At 38.5% G+C, this 21,773-nt stretch overlaps 1 protein-coding gene across 1 annotated transcript in view; it reads left to right on the top strand.

The window, feature by feature from the left end:
• LOC308398156 (very-long-chain (3R)-3-hydroxyacyl-CoA dehydratase-like) overlaps positions 1-21,773 on the top strand; it is a 30,430-nt gene that overhangs the window by 2,589 nt on the left and 6,068 nt on the right. Inside the window, exons 2-6 of the mRNA XM_080884619.1 lie at positions 1,007-1,052; positions 1,260-1,333; positions 1,579-1,743; positions 2,376-2,424; positions 2,557-2,667. Of these exons, the coding sequence (XP_080740745.1) occupies positions 1,007-1,052; positions 1,260-1,333; positions 1,579-1,743; positions 2,376-2,424; positions 2,557-2,667 (445 nt within the window). The remainder of the gene's footprint in view (positions 1-1,006; positions 1,053-1,259; positions 1,334-1,578; positions 1,744-2,375; positions 2,425-2,556; positions 2,668-21,773) is intronic.

The raw sequence follows: 21,773 nt of genomic DNA on the forward strand, positions 1-21,773 counted from the left end.
GCCGGAGAAGCGCCCGATAAGACATCGCGAAAGCTTCCTGGCCATCCAGTGAAACTGCTGGGAAGACAACGTTGGAGAAACGTTAACATTTTATTTGTACTGCATAATCTGCAGATTCTGACAGAAATCTGCAACTATCCTTTGAAGCACCGCTCCTCTCTAAAACAGCAATAAGGATAATTATTAGGTTATCTACATTATTATGTAAATAACAAAATAACTTAAAGCAAAAATTGGGAAACGTGAAGTCCGAAGTCTTTATATTAAGGGCCATCAGTCAAACAATATTGTTTGCTCTGGGTCTAAACAGAGCGCGTTGTGTGTGACATCTTCTTTTGCGCATGCGGGCCGCTTTGAGCGTTCACACTAGAGCGCGTTTGCTGTCGCATTTTATTTGTAGTGTGAACGAGCAGACAAAAAAATCGGATTTGATCAAAAAATCGGAATTAAGCATTAAGACCTGCAGTGTGAACGTAGCCTCAGATCGATCGTCAAAGGTTTGCAAACATTTATTTGGCTGATTTGTAAATGCAGATCAACTGCCAGCATGTTTTCGTCAGTCTGAATGAGTCAACAGATATGTGGTTTTCACTGATCTATCACATTTAATTTCTGAAACAGACTGCGTGTATTTACCATCTGGACCCCATTAAATCACACACTAACATCAGACTGACTCCATCTAATGGAAACATTTATGGAATGTTTTAGTGACAAGAACTGAAAACAGATATTGACAAAGTTTTAACTTTGAGGACATCATTTGAAGTTGGAAAAAAATGATGACGTTAATGTTTTGCAATACTTTTGCATCACAGAATGTTAAAAATTACAATAATATCGTAGTGTGAGCGAAGTATTTGAAGTATTGTTATAAATTTGTGTTGTGGGCTATATGAGGATTCTTTTTTCTTTCAACAGAGAATATCACCGTACCTAATGTATCATTTCTACCTCAATGGTTTGTCCACTTTCGGGTTGTGATGGCGGCTTTTGTGTTTTTCAGAATGTCAATATCAACCTGCAAGAACACAACACACTTCAGTTCAGAGGTTGGTACTTCATTTTTGTGCATTTAAGAACAAGAAAATGAAGATTAAATAAGAATGAACTACAGAATGATGCATAACCACAATATACTTAGACAGTTTTGTCTTTTTGTCTTAATGCTTTAGCATTTTTTTAGTGAAAGGTTCTCTACAAATAAAATTTGTACTCACTTTGCTTACTTTACTGTTTAAAAAAACCTTGTACCACAGCACAGGGTCATGGAGCTAAGGGAGATAATGAATACGAGTTCAAGTTGGAGTTCCTGGAACCTGTTAGACCCGAGGTACTGCTGTCTCATTTTTGAAAGTTTTCAAGAATTGATTGGGGTGTTTTTTCCTGCTAAGGTTATGACATTGTGCTAATAATGTTCCTGTCATTCTCCAGTTTTAGTGTGAGTGAATTTGACATGGACACTAACTGAAAAACTGACTTAATTTCCAACAAATAGCTGTAGGTTTTATTTCAACACACACACAGGTTAAACAAAATGTCATGTTATTTAGGCTCGATTTAATACTCTGTTTCCAGATCAAGCACAAATCCACTGAGCGTCAGGTTGACATCAAAATCAAGAAGAAGGAGGAGCGCTGGTGGGACCGGCTGACGCTGCAGGAGAAAAAGCCTCTGTTTCTGGCCCCAGACTTCGACCGATGGCTGGATGAGTCGGACGCTGAGATGGAGCTTCAGGCTAAGGCAAAACGACAATGATTCCACTCATCCTGAGGACTGAGAGTAAAATGTGTACCACAGAAAAGACTTTTGGTTGCTAACATGAACACTGTGTCTGATGGGAAGTCAAAGGACTAGAAAATGTAGTCTTTGTAGTTGCAAACAGGTTTTGGGGATTAAAATATTTTTGTTTGGGGGACATTTTACATTTTATGGCAGGTCCTTTTCAAAGTTAGGCATGCAAGAGCCAACTCACATAATATTACATAACTTATTGTGATCTGGCAAGGTTCAGCTTTGCACATGTGTAATTTGAACGTAAACTTCATGTCAATGCTCCTTCCTACTTGGCTATTAAGACTGCTGAAAGACTAAATCAGTTGTTCTGGACATGCTGCTAAAATTTAATATGATTATCCAGTGAAATGTGTTTATCTGTAAAAGTGTTTTATAATTAAGGGAGTCGTGTTTTGAACTCTCTGGGACATTCACACCATCAACATGTACTACAGCTATCAATTACAGAGCCACAATAACTTTTTGCATTCCCAATAAAAAATAAATACATTTCTTTTCAACGTACTAAATTCATCACCTAGCTGCTTTGGAACTGATGAGAAATGTGACTAATTGTAATTCATTTGTTGTTCTTTTAGGAGGAGAAGCTAAACAAGATAAGTGTGGAGTCAAGAGTTCGTAATGACCGTGAGTTTCACAGAGTTCTTCACCTTCAAACAACCTGAAACTCAGATATCCTATATCACCTGTGTTTGCTGTCCTTTAGATTAAATTCTGCAGATTAGTTGATTTTAGTCATTTTCTCTCTTGTTTCCACAGCATACCTGGGTCTGAAGAAAAGCTACTTGTTCATGTACAACCTCGTGCAGTTCCTGGGATACTCCTGGGTCTTTGTCAACATGACTGTCCGCCTCTTCATTCTTGGTCAAGGTTTGTAAAGAGAAAACAAATGTCTTGAAGCATGGAAAGGCAGGCATTTTTTTGGAAATGCCTTTTTGGGGTCGTTATTCAAAAAAGTAATGTATTACACACTTTTCTTAAAAGTAATGCAGTACTTTACTTAATTACTCCCAAGGGGGAAAACTAATTTGTTTTACTACTCATTTTATTATTTTCCTGTTTCTCTATAAAATGACTTTAAACACATTGTCTCATCATTACAATTTAACAATATAAGCCTATAGGCTACAGTCCCATGCACCAACACAAATCCCTATCCTAATCAGGACACACAGGATCTTTCACTTAGTATTTAGGTATGAACACAAAGCAAAGATGAAAACCATCGCAAAGAGACTTTAAATCGATCGCCATGGTGATTCTACTGTAGAACAATGAACAGGTAGAAACAAAGCCTGGCTGCTCATCGGTTTGTTACCTGTTGAAGTTTAGGGTCTGGCTGCCGGGCTGGTGTGAGCATTCACTCAGTTTTTACCCTGGGTTCTTGGCTAGCTTAGCATTAGCATGCTGTCTGTGCAAGTGCTTACAAAGAGCCAAAGTTGTGCTACCAGCATAATGCTGTTGTTTCTGTCCTGCATGCAATTTGCACTTTAGCATCGCGCTCTGGTCTTTTTGTGTATAGAATAGAATATAAATAAAATGCCTATATCCATGCTGTAGACTGTGCCACTATTTTCCTTCTCTGACACAGGTACCAAAATCAGTTGATTTCAGCAAGTGCAAACAATAAGTGTGACCCATAGACAAAGGCAAAACGGACTATTTTAAGGGAATTTTAAGGAATTTAATTACTCTTGATACCAATCCCTAGTAAAGACCATACAATGATGCAGAGAAAACCACAACAATCAGACAGTCCCCTATGACCAAAAGCACTTTGAAGACAGTAGGAAGGAAAATCTTCCTTTTATCAGGAAGGAAGCTCCAACAGTATCAGGCTCAGGGAGTGGCAGCCAGCTGCTGAGAGAAACAGAGATGAATAATAAGTAATAATTAAAGTGATGTACAAACACAGAGGGTGAAAAGAGGTGAGTGAGTGAAGAAGCCCCCAAAAGGAAGAGTTATAAGGAACTCTATAAAAGAGAATCTGACTATTAACTTAAACACTTACCAGTATCAGCATAGTAGATGCATAGAACTGAAGTTACATCCAGTAACTACTATATTTTGAGTGAACCCTTTTTCTGCTGGACAGATAAGCTACAAAGTGCTTTATATATATATATATATTAGGGGTGCAACGATACACAAAATTCACGGTTCGGTTCGGTTCGATACTTTGGTGTCACGGTTCGATATTTTTTCGATACAAAAAAATGTTCATGCCTTTTTAATTTGTCATTTATTAAAATTATAAATATATATTTTAACTCAAAAGTACAGTTTTTAAATTTAACCCTAACCCTTGTGCGTGTTTTTTATTTTGACAGCGAATGCGCACCTGCGGACCACTTATGTGCAGCCCTGGTTATTTAGCTCGTCATATTGCAGCCACAGAAATTATTTTGTCCATGAAACCATAAAGCTGCACTTTCTTTTTGCCTTATAGTCTGATTTGTCATAACTTCTCCGTTTTGTGGTAAGCTTTTCTTTGGCTGTCACTTCTTCACCCTGACCTGTCTTATTTGGCTCAGCAGAACTAAAATATATATCTGTCTGTGAAGGTTCTCAGTCATCCAGGTTATCGTAGTCAAATATATATCCTGCTGCTTTTACACACACACTCACATAAGCTCAGCGATTCTCTGCGCGATCAACCTCTCACATGTTTAAGCTTGCTGCGGGAGATTTCACTTGTCATGTTTGCATAGTAAGCTAACAATTAATAAGACGATGTCAGAGGAATTGGTGCACAAATTATCATCACTCACAGATCAGTGCTGTCGCTCTCTATACACAGTTCGCGCGATTGCAAAGTGAAAGCAAAAAAACAAGCGCAAATTCAAACGCGATTGCAATATGTCACATATTGACAGTGGCTCACCGATGCCAATGACATAATTACCCAGCTACATTTCTGAAAGAATGCAAAAGCATTGACATATATTTTTCCTTCCTACAAAAGCCCGACGGGCAGGGAAGAGATAGATTTTGGTAGCCCGACTGAAAAAAATCGCTAGCCCCGGGACGTCGGGCTAGCGATATTGCGAGCCCTGTATCTTATTGAGGAATCACTCATCTTTGGAAAAGAGAGTTTATTACAGAGAAATGGCTCTTTCCAAAATAAAAGCTATACTATCCGCTTCTTCTGGGCTATATTCTCAGCAGCATATTAAACAGCTGTCTAAATGACTCGGCTAAAGTTAGTAGCATGCTTGCTTGTTTTTTTTCTGCTTCCACTTGTCTTTGCACTAGGATGATGTCGGCGTAAATGTGCAGTCATATTCGTTGTGTTCCCACTAGTGCTTTCAGGTTAATCTCGTTGAAATGACCTTAACGCCACAACACGGCAAATCTCCGTTAACGAGCTACCGCCGATCGACGGAAATCTTAGAGAAATCTTAATGGGCCTTCTGAGGTCGGGTTTGGTAAAGCGCAGCCAGATCATGCCAGCGATGGGCGTGTATATATATGTATATGTGTGTGTATATATATGTATATGTGTGTGTATATGTGTGTGTGTGTATATATATATATGTATATATATATGTATATACAGTGGGGCAAAAAAGTATTTAGTCAGCCACCGATTGTGCAAGTTCCCCCACTTAAAATGATGACAGAGGTCAGTAATTTGCACCAGAGGTACACTTCAACTGTGAGAGACAGAATGTGAAAGAAAAATCCATGAATTCACATGGTAGGATTTGTAAAGAATTTATTCGTAAATTAGGGTGGAAAATAAGTATTTGGTCAATAACAAAAATACAACTCAATACTTTGTAACATAACCTTTGTTGGCAATAACAGAGGTCAAACGTTTACTATAGGTCTTTACCAGGTTTGCACACACAGTAGCTGGTAAGAGAGTGATATTATACCCCTTTGGTCAAACGCAGTGATTTATGACCCCCTTAATTGATTTATGACCCCTAATAAATTATTCATGAGCTCCGGAAGTCCGGAAGTAGGAAGTAATTAAGTAATAAAAATATGATATTCATAAAAATATGATATTCATAAAAATATAATTGATTATTTAGAAAGTTTCTTATATATCAAAATAGCATTCTTTTATTTCTTTAAGCAATTAAATTTTTTTTTATTTTTTTATGCTCAAAAAACGCCATCTGGTGGCGGGTCAGTGTGTGTGCGCGCGCCCGCGCGCGCCCGAGGCTGTGTGTCTGGGCGCTCGGGGGCGCGCCCGTGTCTCCGGACCGTGCTCTCTCGGGCTCTGTGCTCATGTGTTTAAAAATGTATTAAACCATATTAGAATTGTTTAGTTAAACTTGTGCTTTTGTAACGTTCAGTATGGCCACAAACACATGCTGCATGCCTTGGGGGAAAACTTTATTTAGATTTATATGCATTTGTAGATTTAGAATAAAACTCATACTCAGAAAAAACTCGCGATCCCCTAACCCTCCTTAGATACATAAGCAGGGAAAACTCCTTAAAAAACCCTCCGCGATTTCTCCAAAACCCTACAATAACTTGTTAGGGTACCCCCTCTATTCCCAAAACCTTATATTCGATAACAGGGAAAATCCTTAGTCTTTTTTCTTCAAAAACTTCCCTCTTACTAGCAACCTCTAAAATTCAACGCACACTCTAAGTTCTACCTCGCTCTTAATCTCCGATCCACAACTTCTTGCAGAGCACAATTTTTTCCTGCTTGTTCGCTCCCCGCTCTGCTCCCGAATGCGCTGCTTACCTCGTTCGAAATTTGCGCCGGAGACCAACTCCCCCCCTTACTTCGCCCCGCTGCCAATCACATAACTATTGCACCGCTCCCTTCGCACCCCGGTTAGCCAATCCGCTCCAGGTCCGATTTTTATGATCTCCCGCTCAGGTTAAGACTACCCCCGAGCTCCCAGAAGACCCCTGCCTTCAGCCATATCAACAACTGGAACCGCTCAGACTGCTTGCGAGTTCGCATAGGGAGCGGCCGATTTCAACAGCAACTTGCGTCTCTTTCCTTATCCGCATATCATTCGGTAAGTGTTAATCTTCCTCTCTAACTACATTTTTGCATTTTCCTTTTTACCATTCTGTCAATCCTTTCATTTAAAAAAATAAATAAATATCACAATGGTTTGTAACAGGTACAATACACCATCCATCCATCCATTCGCCTCCACTTATCCTTTTCTCAGGCTCGCGCGGTGCGCTGGAGCCTATCCCACGTACAATACACTTTAAAATATATATAAGCTCCACTTTTAACTCCCGTAAAAGTTTATACATTACATGTCTACATCACCTATCATGGCCTCATCGGGTATCTCATATCATCTTGTTATTGTTATGTTATGCTCCTTTGATATTTTGCTAGTTTGCGTGTTTTAAAACTCTTTTTGTTTTTCTTTATATTTTTAGACCCAGATGTGTTAACCTGATCCCTGCGAAACACCAGCTCTGCGTGGATTTTGACCGCGAGTGACCGGATGTTGTTTCCGGCCTGAGGTTGCCTGAAATGCCTTGAGGCTCGTTTGAAAGATTGCGCCCGAGACCAACTCCGCCTCCAAGGCATGCCTACCTTTAGCTGCCACCAGTGAGATATCAGAGCCGGGCTCCACATATCCAATCAGGAGCACGAGCAAGACAGCTTTTGCAGACTCTCCAGAAATATACAAGTCCTTACCAACTGCTCTGCAACCCAGTGTTTCTGGTCCCCTCACTAACATCGCTTTTTGAGATATTTTTTATGAACCACCAAAAAAGCAATTTTACCCCACAGACTGGGTCTGAGGGCAGCAGCGGGGACAAATGATTGTAATGAAGCGACGGACATTTCATGGCTGGTCTTGCATAATCGTGAGTTATTATGTCATATGGTGATAAGTACATAGTTTTGCAAGAGGCATACAAGCACTGTGGAAAAAGTAATCATAAAACTGTTTTTGTGAACACCCTACGTTATGCTTTAAAAATGTGATACATGTAATGTGATCATCAAAGAACATGATTTTTAAAAAAAAAAAAACTTTTATTCTTATGCTTTTAAAGTATGTCAGATTATCTTAAAACACTTATTTGTATGTTATAATGTTTTTCTTACACCATGTGTAATTTTTATAGACACCTTATTCATTGTATCAATGTGTAATTATGTATCTTTGATAAATAAATAAAATATTTAATCTTGTATTTGTGTACTTTCTGGTGATTCAATAAAAAATTAGTCACATATCGCTCTGATAAACACAGATGGCTGAAAGAAATGTTTGCTGGAACAAAGGAAACAAGTGTCTTGCTGCTAAACTTTTAAGTCACCATGGTTTAAATGAGAAAGTCTGTATGTAAAACATGAAAAACTCCATATCAGTGATATCTACAAAGGTGTACTCATTTCTTTGTAATGGTACTTTACTGTTCCAATGAAACAAAAAGAAAATCTCATTTTTAAAGTACATTTTTCGGCCACCCTGACCTATTTTCAGGGGCAAGAATGTTGATGTTAGACTGTGTTTTAAATCAGGTTGTGATCTTAAACTAACTATCACAGCACTGATTTCAGTTGTAATGTCAATTAGAATCCCAATTTGGCTTTTCTCCAGTCAGTGTTATGGTGAAATTTAACTTGTTCTTTTGTGTAATTGCACATGGCCCAGCAAAGGACCCCTTAGTAAACTGTACAGCATAAGTTTTCAATTCACTTTTGTCAGAAAACTTCACAGTATGAGAAGTTACAGCACAGTTTCTCCAAACGTGTGGTTCTTTTTCAGCCAGCGTGCTTTTAGAGCATCTACATTAGCTCATGTAGTAAAAGTACAATCAGTAAGTGTACTTTAACATTTGAGATTCCGAGTCACTCTTGCTTAGATCATGTGAACTATATCATGAACCTTTTTTTGTATAATGCATCAAACGTGTTCAAATCAGTTTATTTTCAATTTATTTTAACTAATCTAGAGACAAGCAACTCCTTTTTAGCTTCTGTTATGTATTTACCTCTCACACCTTAATCTAGATGTTAGTGTTCTCAGAGTTAACATGTCTCATGTTGCCATGTTGTATTTCTAATACCCAGCCTCAGTGTTCGCCCTGTTGACCCTCAAATCCAAACACCAATGATCTAGATATTCACAAAATTCATAAGGAGATTCTTAAGGTCTTAAGTTTTGTTGTTTTTATGTTTTACAAAAAAAAACTTCACATTTTTTATATTTTTAAACGAAAGTGACATGCAAGGATATTTTTCTTTAGTGATGTTGCTTCAGCAATCTCAAATACTAATTATTCTGGGAATTTTTATGGTCAAACTATGTGATTTTCCAAATGTGTGTGTGTGGAGTAAAATGACCTTGTTCTTATGATGTTGTCACCGTGAATCATTCAGGATTAACAACACAAATTGTATCGATAGCAGAAACAGTCTTATAACTTATAATTCTCACACGTTACCGCTAGTTTTACAAACGCAGTCTTCTTCAGCTCTGTTTATGTAGCTTTTATGAAACTGATTTTCCATAGTACAAGTAGAATTTAATTTTTCTTTGCTCTCCAGTATAAATGCAATAATTTGCAGGCTTTTTACTGAAACTCTCACAATGCAACACTCAATGCTCAGAGCTTCATATATCAACAGCTCTGAAAATATCTTCTTTTTTAAAGTAATGTAGGACAGGATCTCTCACTCTCTGTGTCTCAAAAAAAACCCAACTAAACTGGCAATCACCACTAAACAAATGAAAGTAGTTTATGGCTTTTTTATCAGCTGCATTTCTTTCATTTATGTATTGATCCCATTGTTTATTGGTAATGCTTTTAGGTCACTGTTTTAGCATGTCTGCCTCACACTCCATTTAAACAGTTTAACAGATAGTGGGGTCTGGTAAGGAAGTTGGGGGGAAGCAGACAACTCCACAGGAAGAGTCTTTTTGTCTTTTCTCCACTGTAAAAGATAGCAAGGCAGTGTGAAACTTTCTTTGCGGGAAAGACAAAACTGAGAGCCATGCTAGGCTCAGTGAGAGACTCTGCTCACCCTCTGCCCCAGCGATGCCAGTCCCTCACCAAGCTTGATTTCTGTTCTTTGTCTTGATTAAAGAATGGTAGCTACCGCTCATCGCTTGTCTGCAGGCTTTATTAAACGGAAAACTTCCACAACAACCTCTAAACAGTGGTTTATGGCTTTTTGTCACCTGCAACATCATGTAACACTTGGATGTTAGATTCTTTTACCAGTCAGTGTTGTTAGCCCCAACCCCCAGGCTCCAGGTGTCTGAGCTCTAACCCTGGCTGCCAAATGTCCCCCTGAGGCCTTTGTGCCTTTTACCACCAGACTAAGTTTGTAGTCCTATCTACTAATATTATTTTATTTTTTTATTATAGCACAAGGTTCAGTTAGGTTACTACTTTGACTTCCTCAATTTGAGCACATTTCTGACCCGATACTTTATCAAGCTTTTACTCGAGTGTTTTTGACACTAGCAGCTGTACTTCTACTTAAGTGAAAATTGCCTGCAATTTTGCCACCTCAGTTGCCACTTTTCTGGAGTTTGTACACTTTTTATATTGAAACGTTCAACGTTTTACGTGTTATCCTTGATCACAGTTCTAAACAAGTTAACTTTCTTCACTTCAAAGTAACCCAAAAAAGAAACTATATGTCCAGTTCTCTTTACTCCAAACCTGGTTTAAGGCTATGCTGTTGTTGTGATATGGCCATACAAATAATATTAAGTTTAATTAATCTTTTTAAAAAATGGCTGCTTCATGGCTACCTGTTCAGAGAATTTGCAGACTTTTATGGAAACTGTCACAATGTAACACTCTCACTGTCAAAACAGGGTTGATCCATGTTTCTATGAACACTGATTAATATATCAACAGCTCTGAAAATCCTTTTTTTTTTTTTAAGTAAAGCAGAACAGGATCTCTGTATCTCTAAAAATCCCAACAAAACTGGCAATCACCTCTAAACAAATGGAAGTAGTTTATGGATCTTTATCACCTGCAACACCATGTAACACCTAGATGTTAGACTCTTTTACCATCACATTTGCAAGGGTTTATGTGTTATCCTTGATCACAGTTCTAAATAAGTTAACTTTCTTGACATAAAAGTAGCCCAAAGAAGACAAATATATGTCCAGTTCTTTTTTACTCCAAACCTACTGATCGGAAAACATTATGTGATGCTGGAAGTTTTCATCCTATCCATCTGCAAAACAAGTTTACCTGTAAGCCAACACATTAAACGTAAGCAAATTTGTGAAATTCCTGAACAATGTGCTTTGTGGAGTAGCAGTAGTACTAGAACTAGTACTAGTAGTCCTAGTATTCTGCAGCAACCAGGCTTCAAGAGTGATCACTCTTCTGGCTTTCAAATGGTGAAAACATGTCACAGTCTTAACCGCAAATCAGAAATGTTGGTAAATTTAAAAAGGAATTTAAACGTCAGCTTTGACATAGACACAGACTTTATTAATGCCACACTCAGGAAATTCACATGTTACACATGATTTAGTTCACCTGCTAAATCCCCAGAGCAATAACCACATCAGCATCATTAGCCTGAGTGTTGATCCTCCAGGTGAGTGAGTGGAGTTGAGTGTGTGTGTGTGTGTGTGTGTGTGTGTGTGTGTGTGTGTGTGTGTGTGTGTGTGTGTGTGTGTGTGTGTGTGTGTGTGTGTGTGTGTGTGTGTGTGTGTGTGTGATCAGAGGTGAAGCTGCTTTCTGCAAAGTCTCATCAACAACCAGGAAGAGTCTAAAAGCACTAAATATGAAACAGACCATTTACCATACCCAACACTGAGCTCCTGCACAGTCAGATGGAGTGAAACATAATGTCCCAGTGGTGTTCTGTTGGATTTAGCAGGTGAGCGTTGTTGCCAGTCAAAACCTTTTTTTGGAAACTCTTTACAAGAATCAATGTAATTATTTGTTTTACTTGAATCAAATGTATTGGTTTATATACCTGAAATAAAACTTTTTTTTGGAAACCCGTTACATCAAATAAAACTTTCTTGGAAAAGCATTGCAAGAATCAATCGAGTTATTTGTTTTACCCCATTCAAATCTATTGGTTTCAATACATCAAATTAAATAATTTTGGAAACCCGTTACATCAAATAAAACTTTCTTGGAAAAGCATTGCAAGAATCAATCGAGTTATTTGTTTTACCCCATTCAAATCTATTGGTTTCAATACATCAAATTAAATAATTTTGGAAACCCGTTACATCAAATAAAACTTTCTTGGAAAAACTTTACAAGAATCAATGTAATTATTTGTTTTACTTGAATCAAATGTAATGGTTTATATACCTGAAATAAAACTTTTTTGGAAACCCTGTACATGAAGTAAAAGGTTTTTGATCTTGTAAGTTCTGGCTTTAATATTTTCAGCTGATAAAGTGAACTTCATACAAACTCTGTGTTAGAAAAATCAAACTGTGTCTCGTGCGGGTGTATTGTGACTGCTCCATCACAATGTATAATTTGACTTGTGAGGTACACACAACAAGGCCAACAAGAAAAAGTGAATTAGAGATTCATTACAAAATACAAAAAATAAAAATAAATAGTGCACAAATTTAAAACAAGCAAAACACCTATGCAAGAGTAACTACTAATGATTTACAAATACTTGTCATATACAACCAATACACTCAGAGAATTTTACCATATCAGTATAAAGCTCTCTGTAATTCCTGGACAGTTCGTAAAATAATTTAAAATTAAATCTGCACTTCAGTTAACTATTCTTTTTTAACAACAGGTTTATGTCTTAGATCTACGGATACAGCTAAAACACTCTGCTTGTATAATGCTGTATTCTCTCCCAGCTTATCCTTTTCTCACAACAGGGTGATTCCCAAAGTACGAGTCAATAAAACAATCACTCTAAAAACCAGAACAGAAAGATAAAGTTGCAAAATAAAAGATTAAGGATTGTGTTTTTATAGCATGTAGTAAACTATCCCCTTTTTCTAACACAGAGTTTGTATGAAGTTCACTTTATCAGCTGAAAATATTAAAGCCAGAACTTACAAGATCAAAAACCTTTTACTTCATGTACAGGGTTTCCAAAAAAGTTTTATTTCAGGTATATAAACCATTACATTTGATTCAAGTAAAACAAATAATTACATTGATTCTTGTAAAGTTTTTCCAAGAAAGTTTTATTTGATGTAACGGGTTTCCAAAATTATTTAATTTGATGTAATGAAACCAATAGATTTGAATGGGGTAAAACAAATAACTCGATTGATTCTTGCAATGCTTTTCCAAGAAAGTTTTATTTGATGTAACGGGTTTCCAAAAAAAAGTTTTATTTCAGGTATATAAACCAATACATTTGATTCAAGTAAAACAAATAATTACATTGATTCTTGTAAAGAGTTTCCAAAAAAAGGTTTTGACTGGCAACAACGCTCACCTGCTAAATCCAACAGAACACCACTGGGACATTATGTTTCACTCCATCTGACTGTGCAGGAGCTCAGTGTTGGGTATGGTAAATGGTCTGTTTCATATTTAGTGCTTTTAGACTCTTCCTGGTTGTTGATGAGACTTTGCAGAAAGCAGCTTCACCTCTGATCTCACACACACACACACACACACACACACACACACACACACACACACACACACACACACACACACACACACACTCAACTCCACTCACTCACCTGGAGGATCAACACTCAGGCTAATGATGCTGATGTGGTTATTGCTCTGGGGATTTAGCAGGTGAACTAAATCATGTGTAACATGTGAATTTCCTGAGTGTGGCATTAATAAAGTCTGTGTCTATGTCAAAGCTGACGTTTAAATTCCTTTTTAAATTTACCAACATTTCTGATTTGCGGTTAAGACTGTGACATGTTTTCACCATTTGAAAGCCAGAAGAGTGATCACTCTTGAAGCCTGGTTGCTGCAGAATACTAGGACTACTAGTACTAGTTCTAGTACTACTGCTACTCCACAAAGCACATTGTTCAGGAATTTCACAAATTTGCTTACGTCTAATGTGTTGGCTTACAGGTAAACTTGTTTTGCAGATGGATAGGATGAAAACTTCCAGCATCACATAATGTTTTCCGATCAGTAGGTTTGGAGTAAAAAAGAACTGGACATATATTTGTCTTCTTTGGGCTACTTTTATGTCAAGAAAGTTAACTTATTTAGAACTGTGATCAAGGATAACACATAAACCCTTGCAAATGTGATGGTAAAAGAGTCTAACATCTAGGTGTTACATGGTGTTGCAGGTGATAAAGATCCATAAACTACTTCCATTTGTTTAGAGGTGATTGCCAGTTTTGTTGGGATTTTTAGAGATACAGAGATCCTGTTCTGCTTTACTTAAAAAAAAAAAAAGGATTTTCAGAGCTGTTGATATATTAATCAGTGTTCATAGAAACATGGATCAACCCTGTTTTGACAGTGAGAGTGTTACATTGTGACAGTTTCCATAAAAGTCTGCAAATTCTCTGAACAGGTAGCCATGAAGCAGCCATTTTTTTAAAAGATTAATTAAACTTAATATTATTTGTATGGCCATATCACAACAACAGCATAGCCTTAAACCAGGTTTGGAGTAAAGAGAACTGGACATATAGTTTCTTTTTTGGGTTACTTTGAAGTGAAGAAAGTTAACTTGTTTAGAACTGTGATCAAGGATAACACGTAAAACGTTGAACGTTTCAATATAAAAAGTGTACAAACTCCAGAAAAGTGGCAACTGAGGTGGCAAAATTGCAGGCAATTTTCACTTAAGTAGAAGTACAGCTGCTAGTGTCAAAAACACTCGAGTAAAAGCTTGATAAAGTATCGGGTCAGAAATGTGCTCAAATTGAGGAAGTCAAAGTAGTAACCTAACTGAAACTTGTGCTATAATAAAAAAATAAAATAATATTAGTAGATAGGACTACAAACTTAGTCTGGTGGTAAAAGGCACAAAGGCCTCAGGGGGACATTTGGCAGCCAGGGTTAGAGCTCAGACACCTGGAGCCTGGGGGTTGGGGCTAACAACACTGACTGGTAAAAGAATCTAACATCCAAGTGTTACATGATGTTGCAGGTGACAAAAAGCCATAAACCACTGTTTAGAGGTTGTTGTGGAAGTTTTCCGTTTAATAAAGCCTGCAGACAAGCGATGAGCGGTAGCTAACATTCTTTAATCAAGACAAAGAACAGAAATCGAGCTTGGTGAGGGACTGGCATCGCTGGGGCAGAGGGTGAGCAGAGTCTCTCACTGAGCCTAGCATGGCTCTCAGTTTTGTCTTTCCCGCAAAGAAAGTTTCACACTGCCTTGCTATCTTTTACAGTGGAGAAAAGACAAAAAGACTCTTCCTGTGGAGTTGTCTGCTTCCCCCCAACTTCCTTACCAGACCCCACTATCTGTTAAACTGTTTAAATGGAGTGTGAGGCAGACATGCTAAAACAGTGACCTAAAAGCATTACCAATAAACAATGGGATCAATACATAAATGAAAGAAATGCAGCTGATAAAAAAAGCCATAAACTACTTTCATTTGTTTAGTGGTGATTGCCAGTTTAGTTGGGGTTTTTTTTGAGACACAGAGAGTGAGAGATCCTGTCCTACATTACTTTAAAAAAGAAGATATTTTCAGAGCTGTTGATATATGAAGCTCTGAGCATTGAGTGTTGCATTGTGAGAGTTTCAGTAAAAAGCCTGCAAATTATTGCATTTATACTGGAGAGCAAAGAAAAATTAAATTCTACTTGTACTATGGAAAATCAGTTTCATAAAAGCTACATAAACAGAGCTGAAGAAGACTGCGTTTGTAAAACTAGCGGTAACGTGTGAGAATTATAAGTTATAAGACTGTTTCTGCTATCGATACAATTTGTGTTGTTAATCCTGAATGATTCACGGTGACAACATCATAAGAACAAGGTCATTTTACTCCACACACACACATTTGGAAAATCACATAGTTTGACCATAAAAATTCCCAGAATAATTAGTATTTGAGATTGCTGAAGCAACATCACTAAAGAAAAATATCCTTGCATGTCACTTTCGTTTAAAAATATAAAAAATGTGAAGGTTTTTTTTGTAAAACATAAAAACAACAAAACTTAAGACCTTAAGAATCTCCTTATGAATTTTGTGAATATCTAGATCATTGGTGTTTGGATTTGAGGGTCAACAGGGCGAACACTGAGGCTGGGTATTAGAAATACAACATGGCAACATGAGACATGTTAACTCTGAGAACACTAACATCTAGATTAAGGTGTGAGAGGTAAATACATAACAGAAGCTAAAAAGGAGTTGCTTGTCTCTAGATTAGTTAAAATAAATTGAAAATAAACTGATTTGAACACGTTTGATGCATTATACAAAAAAAGGTTCATGATATAGTTCACATGATCTAAGCAAGAGTGACTCGGAATCTCAAATGTTAAAGTACACTTACTGATTGTACTTTTACTACATGAGCTAATGTAGATGCTCTAAAAGCACGCTGGCTGAAAAAGAACCACACGTTTGGAGAAACTGTGCTGTAACTTCTCATACTGTGAAGTTTTCTGACAAAAGTGAATTGAAAACTTATGCTGTACAGTTTACTAAGGGGTCCTTTGCTGGGCCATGTGCAATTACACAAAAGAACAAGTTAAATTTCACCATAACACTGACTGGAGAAAAGCCAAATTGGGATTCTAATTGACATTACAACTGAAATCAGTGCTGTGATAGTTAGTTTAAGATCACAACCTGATTTAAAACACAGTCTAACATCAACATTCTTGCCCCTGAAAATAGGTCAGGGTGGCCGAAAAATGTACTTTAAAAATGAGATTTTCTTTTTGTTTCATTGGAACAGTAAAGTACCATTACAAAGAAATGAGTACACCTTTGTAGATATCACTGATATGGAGTTTTTCATGTTTTACATACAGACTTTCTCATTTAAACCATGGTGACTTAAAAGTTTAGCAGCAAGACACTTGTTTCCTTTGTTCCAGCAAACATTTCTTTCAGCCATCTGTGTTTATCAGAGCGATATGTGACTAATTTTTTATTGAATCACCAGAAAGTACACAAATACAAGATTAAATATTTTATTTATTTATCAAAGATACATAATTACACATTGATACAATGAATAAGGTGTCTATAAAAATTACACATGGTGTAAGAAAAACATTATAACATACAAATAAGTGTTTTAAGATAATCTGACATACTTTAAAAGCATAAGAATAAAAGTTTTTTTTTTTTTAAAAATCATGTTCTTTGATGATCACATTACATGTATCACATTTTTAAAGCATAACGTAGGGTGTTCACAAAAACAGTTTTATGATTACTTTTTCCACAGTGCTTGTATGCCTCTTGCAAAACTATGTACTTATCACCATATGACATAATAACTCACGATTATGCAAGACCAGCCATGAAATGTCCGTCGCTTCATTACAATCATTTGTCCCCGCTGCTGCCCTCAGACCCAGTCTGTGGGGTAAAATTGCTTTTTTGGTGGTTCATAAAAAATATCTCAAAAAGCGATGTTAGTGAGGGGACCAGAAACACTGGGTTGCAGAGCAGTTGGTAAGGACTTGTATATTTCTGGAGAGTCTGCAAAAGCTGTCTTGCTCGTGCTCCTGATTGGATATGTGGAGCCCGGCTCTGATATCTCACTGGTGGCAGCTAAAGGTAGGCATGCCTTGGAGGCGGAGTTGGTCTCGGGCGCAATCTTTCAAACGAGCCTCAAGGCATTTCAGGCAACCTCAGGCCGGAAACAACATCCGGTCACTCGCGGTCAAAATCCACGCAGAGCTGGTGTTTCGCAGGGATCAGGTTAACACATCTGGGTCTAAAAATATAAAGAAAAACAAAAAGAGTTTTAAAACACGCAAACTAGCAAAATATCAAAGGAGCATAACATAACAATAACAAGATGATATGAGATACCCGATGAGGCCATGATAGGTGATGTAGACATGTAATGTATAAACTTTTACGGGAGTTAAAAGTGGAGCTTATATATATTTTAAAGTGTATTGTACGTGGGATAGGCTCCAGCGCACCGCGCGAGCCTGAGAAAAGGATAAGTGGAGGCGAATGGATGGATGGATGGTGTATTGTACCTGTTACAAACCATTGTGATATTTATTTATTTTTTTAAATGAAAGGATTGACAGAATGGTAAAAAGGAAAATGCAAAAATGTAGTTAGAGAGGAAGATTAACACTTACCGAATGATATGCGGATAAGGAAAGAGACGCAAGTTGCTGTTGAAATCGGCCGCTCCCTATGCGAACTCGCAAGCAGTCTGAGCGGTTCCAGTTGTTGATATGGCTGAAGGCAGGGGTCTTCTGGGAGCTCGGGGGTAGTCTTAACCTGAGCGGGAGATCATAAAAATCGGACCTGGAGCGGATTGGCTAACCGGGGTGCGAAGGGAGCGGTGCAATAGTTATGTGATTGGCAGCGGGGCGAAGTAAGGGGGGGAGTTGGTCTCCGGCGCAAATTTCGAACGAGGTAAGCAGCGCATTCGGGAGCAGAGCGGGGAGCGAACAAGCAGGAAAAAATTGTGCTCTGCAAGAAGTTGTGGATCGGAGATTAAGAGCGAGGTAGAACTTAGAGTGTGCGTTGAATTTTAGAGGTTGCTAGTAAGAGGGAAGTTTTTGAAGAAAAAAGACTAAGGATTTTCCCTGTTATCGAATATAAGGTTTTGGGAATAGAGGGGGTACCCTAACAAGTTATTGTAGGGTTTTGGAGAAATCGCGGAGGGTTTTTTAAGGAGTTTTCCCTGCTTATGTATCTAAGGAGGGTTAGGGGATCGCGAGTTTTTTCTGAGTATGAGTTTTATTCTAAATCTACAAATGCATATAAATCTAAATAAAGTTTTCCCCCAAGGCATGCAGCATGTGTTTGTGGCCATACTGAACGTTACAAAAGCACAAGTTTAACTAAACAATTTTAATATGGTTTAATACATTTTTAAACACATGAGCACAGAGCCCGAGAGAGCACGGTCCGGAGACACGGGCGCGCCCCCGAGCGCCCAGACACACAGCCTCGGGCGCGCGCGGGCGCGCGCACACACACTGACCCGCCACCAGATGGCGTTTTTTGAGCATAAAAAAATAAAAAAAAATTTAATTGCTTAAAGAAATAAAAGAATGCTATTTTGATATATAAGAAACTTTCTAAATAATCAATTATATTTTTATGAATATCATATTTTTATGAATATCATATTTTTATTACTTAATTACTTCCTACTTCCGGACTTCCGGAGCTCATGAATAATTTATTAGGGGTCATAAATCAATTAAGGGGGTCATAAATCACTGCGTTTGACCAAAGGGGTATAATATCACTCTCTCTGGTATTTTGGCCCATTCCTCCATGCAGATCTTCTCGAGAGCAGTGATGTTTTGGGGCTGTCGCCGAGCAACACGGACTTTCAACTCCCGCCACAGATTTTCTATGGGGTTGAGGTCTGGAGACTGGCTAGGCCACTCCAGGACTTTCAAATGCTTCTTACGGAGCCACTCCTTTGTTGCCCGGGCGGTGTGTTTTGGATCATTGTCATGTTGGAAGACCCAGCCTCGTTTCATCTTCAAAGTTCTCACTGATGGAAGGAGATTTTGGCTCAAAATCTCACGATACATGGTCCCATTCATTCTGTCCTTAACACAGATCAGTCGTCCTGTCCCCTTGGCAGAAAAACAGCCCCATAGCATGATGTTTCCACCCCCATGCTTCACAGTAGGTATGGTGTTCTTGGGATGCAACTCAGTATTCTTCTTCCTCCAAACACGACGAGTTGAGTTTATACCAAAAAGTTCTACTTTGGTTTCATCTGACCACATGACATTCTCCCAATCCTCTGCTGTATCATCCATGTGCTCTCTGGCAAACTTCAGACGGGCCTGGACATGCACTGGCTTCAGCAGCGGAACACGTCTGGCACTGCGGGATTTGATTCCCTGCCGTTGTAGTGTGTTACTGATGGTGACCTTTGTTACTTTGGTCCCAGCTCTCTGCAGGTCATTCACCAGGTCCCCCCGTGTGGTTCTGGGATCTTTGCTCACCGTTCTCATGATCATTTTGACCCCACGGGATGAGATCTTGCGTGGAGCCCCAGATCGAGGGAGATTATCAGTGGTCTTGTATGTCTTCCATTTTCTGATGATTGCTCCCACAGTTGATTTTTTCACACCAAGCTGCTTGCCTATTGTAGATTCACTCTTCCCAGTCTGGTGCAGGTCTACAATACTTTTCCTGGTGTCCTTCGAAAGCTCTTTGGTCTTGGCCATGGCGGAGTTTGGAGTCTGACTGTTTGAGGCTGTGGACAGGTGTCTTTTATACAGACGATGAGTTCAAACAGGTGTCAGTCATACAGGTAACGAGTGGGGGACAGAAAAGCTTCTTACAGAAGACGTTACAGGTCTGTGAGAGCCAGAGATTTTCCTTGTTTGAGGTGACCAAATACTTATTTTCCACCCTAATTTACAAATAAATTCTTTACAAATCCTACCATGTGAATTCATGGATTTTTCTTTCACATTCTGTCTCTCACAGTTGAAGTGTACCTCTGGTGCAAATTACTGACTTCTGTCATCATTTTAAGTGGGGGAACTTGCACAATCGGTGGCTGACTAAATACTTTTTTGCCCCACTGTATGTTATAATGGTTAGTTAGTGAGCGATGCCAGATGTTTACTACCATTGTATTATCACAGAGTACACATTCAATCCAGTTAGTCTGTCTCTGCCATGTTTGTCTAGCCAAAGTGCTGAACTTCAAACCATCTCATTCATCTTGAGGTTCTTTTGTGGATTAATTTAACCTTAAATACGCCAGAAGAGCCAACAGCTCTTCTTTACCTCTTAGAAACGTTGGACCTTTTGGCCTGCAGCATAATACACTGCTCAAAAAGTGAAGTGAGCACTCAGTATTGTCAATGGAAAATTGTATTTAGTAGTCAGTATAATCTTTTAGTGATATAAGTTTGCATATGGTAGAATACTGCATGTAGTTATTTGTATTAGGAAATATTCAACCATGTATACTTAGAGGCATATAATCAATTGTGTAGTGACAGGATGTGTGATCTCTAGCAGGCTACAAAAGGCTTGATGTGCACACCCACATCCTGGGACCATGAGAGAGGTCGTACCTTGTCTTATTGTTTTACGGTAGGATTAACGTAGCTATATCTGTTTTAGTCTAAGTGCTTTTTGGTTTGATGAACTGCTGGACTTCGAGACCAGCAGGTTTAGGGAAGTCTTTATGGGGTCACACTCTGACCCCCCCCCCCCCCCCCCCCCCCCCCCCCACACACACACACACACACACACACACACACAAGCACCCACTGAAGTATAAATAAAGACCGGGGCAGTTTCTTAGCACGAGTCTCAGTCTGGAGGCTGCCCTTGCTAGCAAGAAGTTCTGTGTGTTTCTCTTCTCTGAGTCTTTACTGAAGAAGTGTTTTATAACATTTTCCTTAACAAGTATAATATGAAGTCAGTTAAACTTCTGGGATATCAGTTAGGTATTGTAAACCATTCAAGCCGCATGGTACTGGGCTGTGAGCACTGAAGGACATTAGGTCCTCAGGCCTCCCGCATGAAGTCTATTTCTGATTGTTTGGTCAGAAACATTCGCACCAGTGGCCTGCAGAAGCTAGACTTCCCCACCCAGCTCTTTTTATGTAACACTCCATCTCCTGTTATGTCTTCCATACTCTTGAGACTGTGCTGGAGACCAACCTCTACACTGCACCTGCTGTCACTTTCATTTACACCAAACCAGGTGAAATAGTTTATGGTGGCTGTGTGCGTGTGTGCATGTGTTTGTGTGTAAACTGAAAAGAAACAAACACAATCGACAGGAAAATAAAACAGACAGGGGGTCCAGAGACTGCAGGGAGAGAGGTCTGTGGTTTTGTTTGTGAGGAGCTATTCACAGATAAGCTCATTTGAATTGAAACAGGAACACAACTACACAGCAAGGATTTGTTTTGCAAATGATCAT

The sequence above is a fragment of the Rhamphochromis sp. 'chilingali' genome, assembly GCF_963969265.1.
Source record: "Rhamphochromis sp. 'chilingali' genome assembly, chromosome: 6".
NCBI lineage: Eukaryota > Metazoa > Chordata > Actinopteri > Cichliformes > Cichlidae > Rhamphochromis > Rhamphochromis sp. 'chilingali'.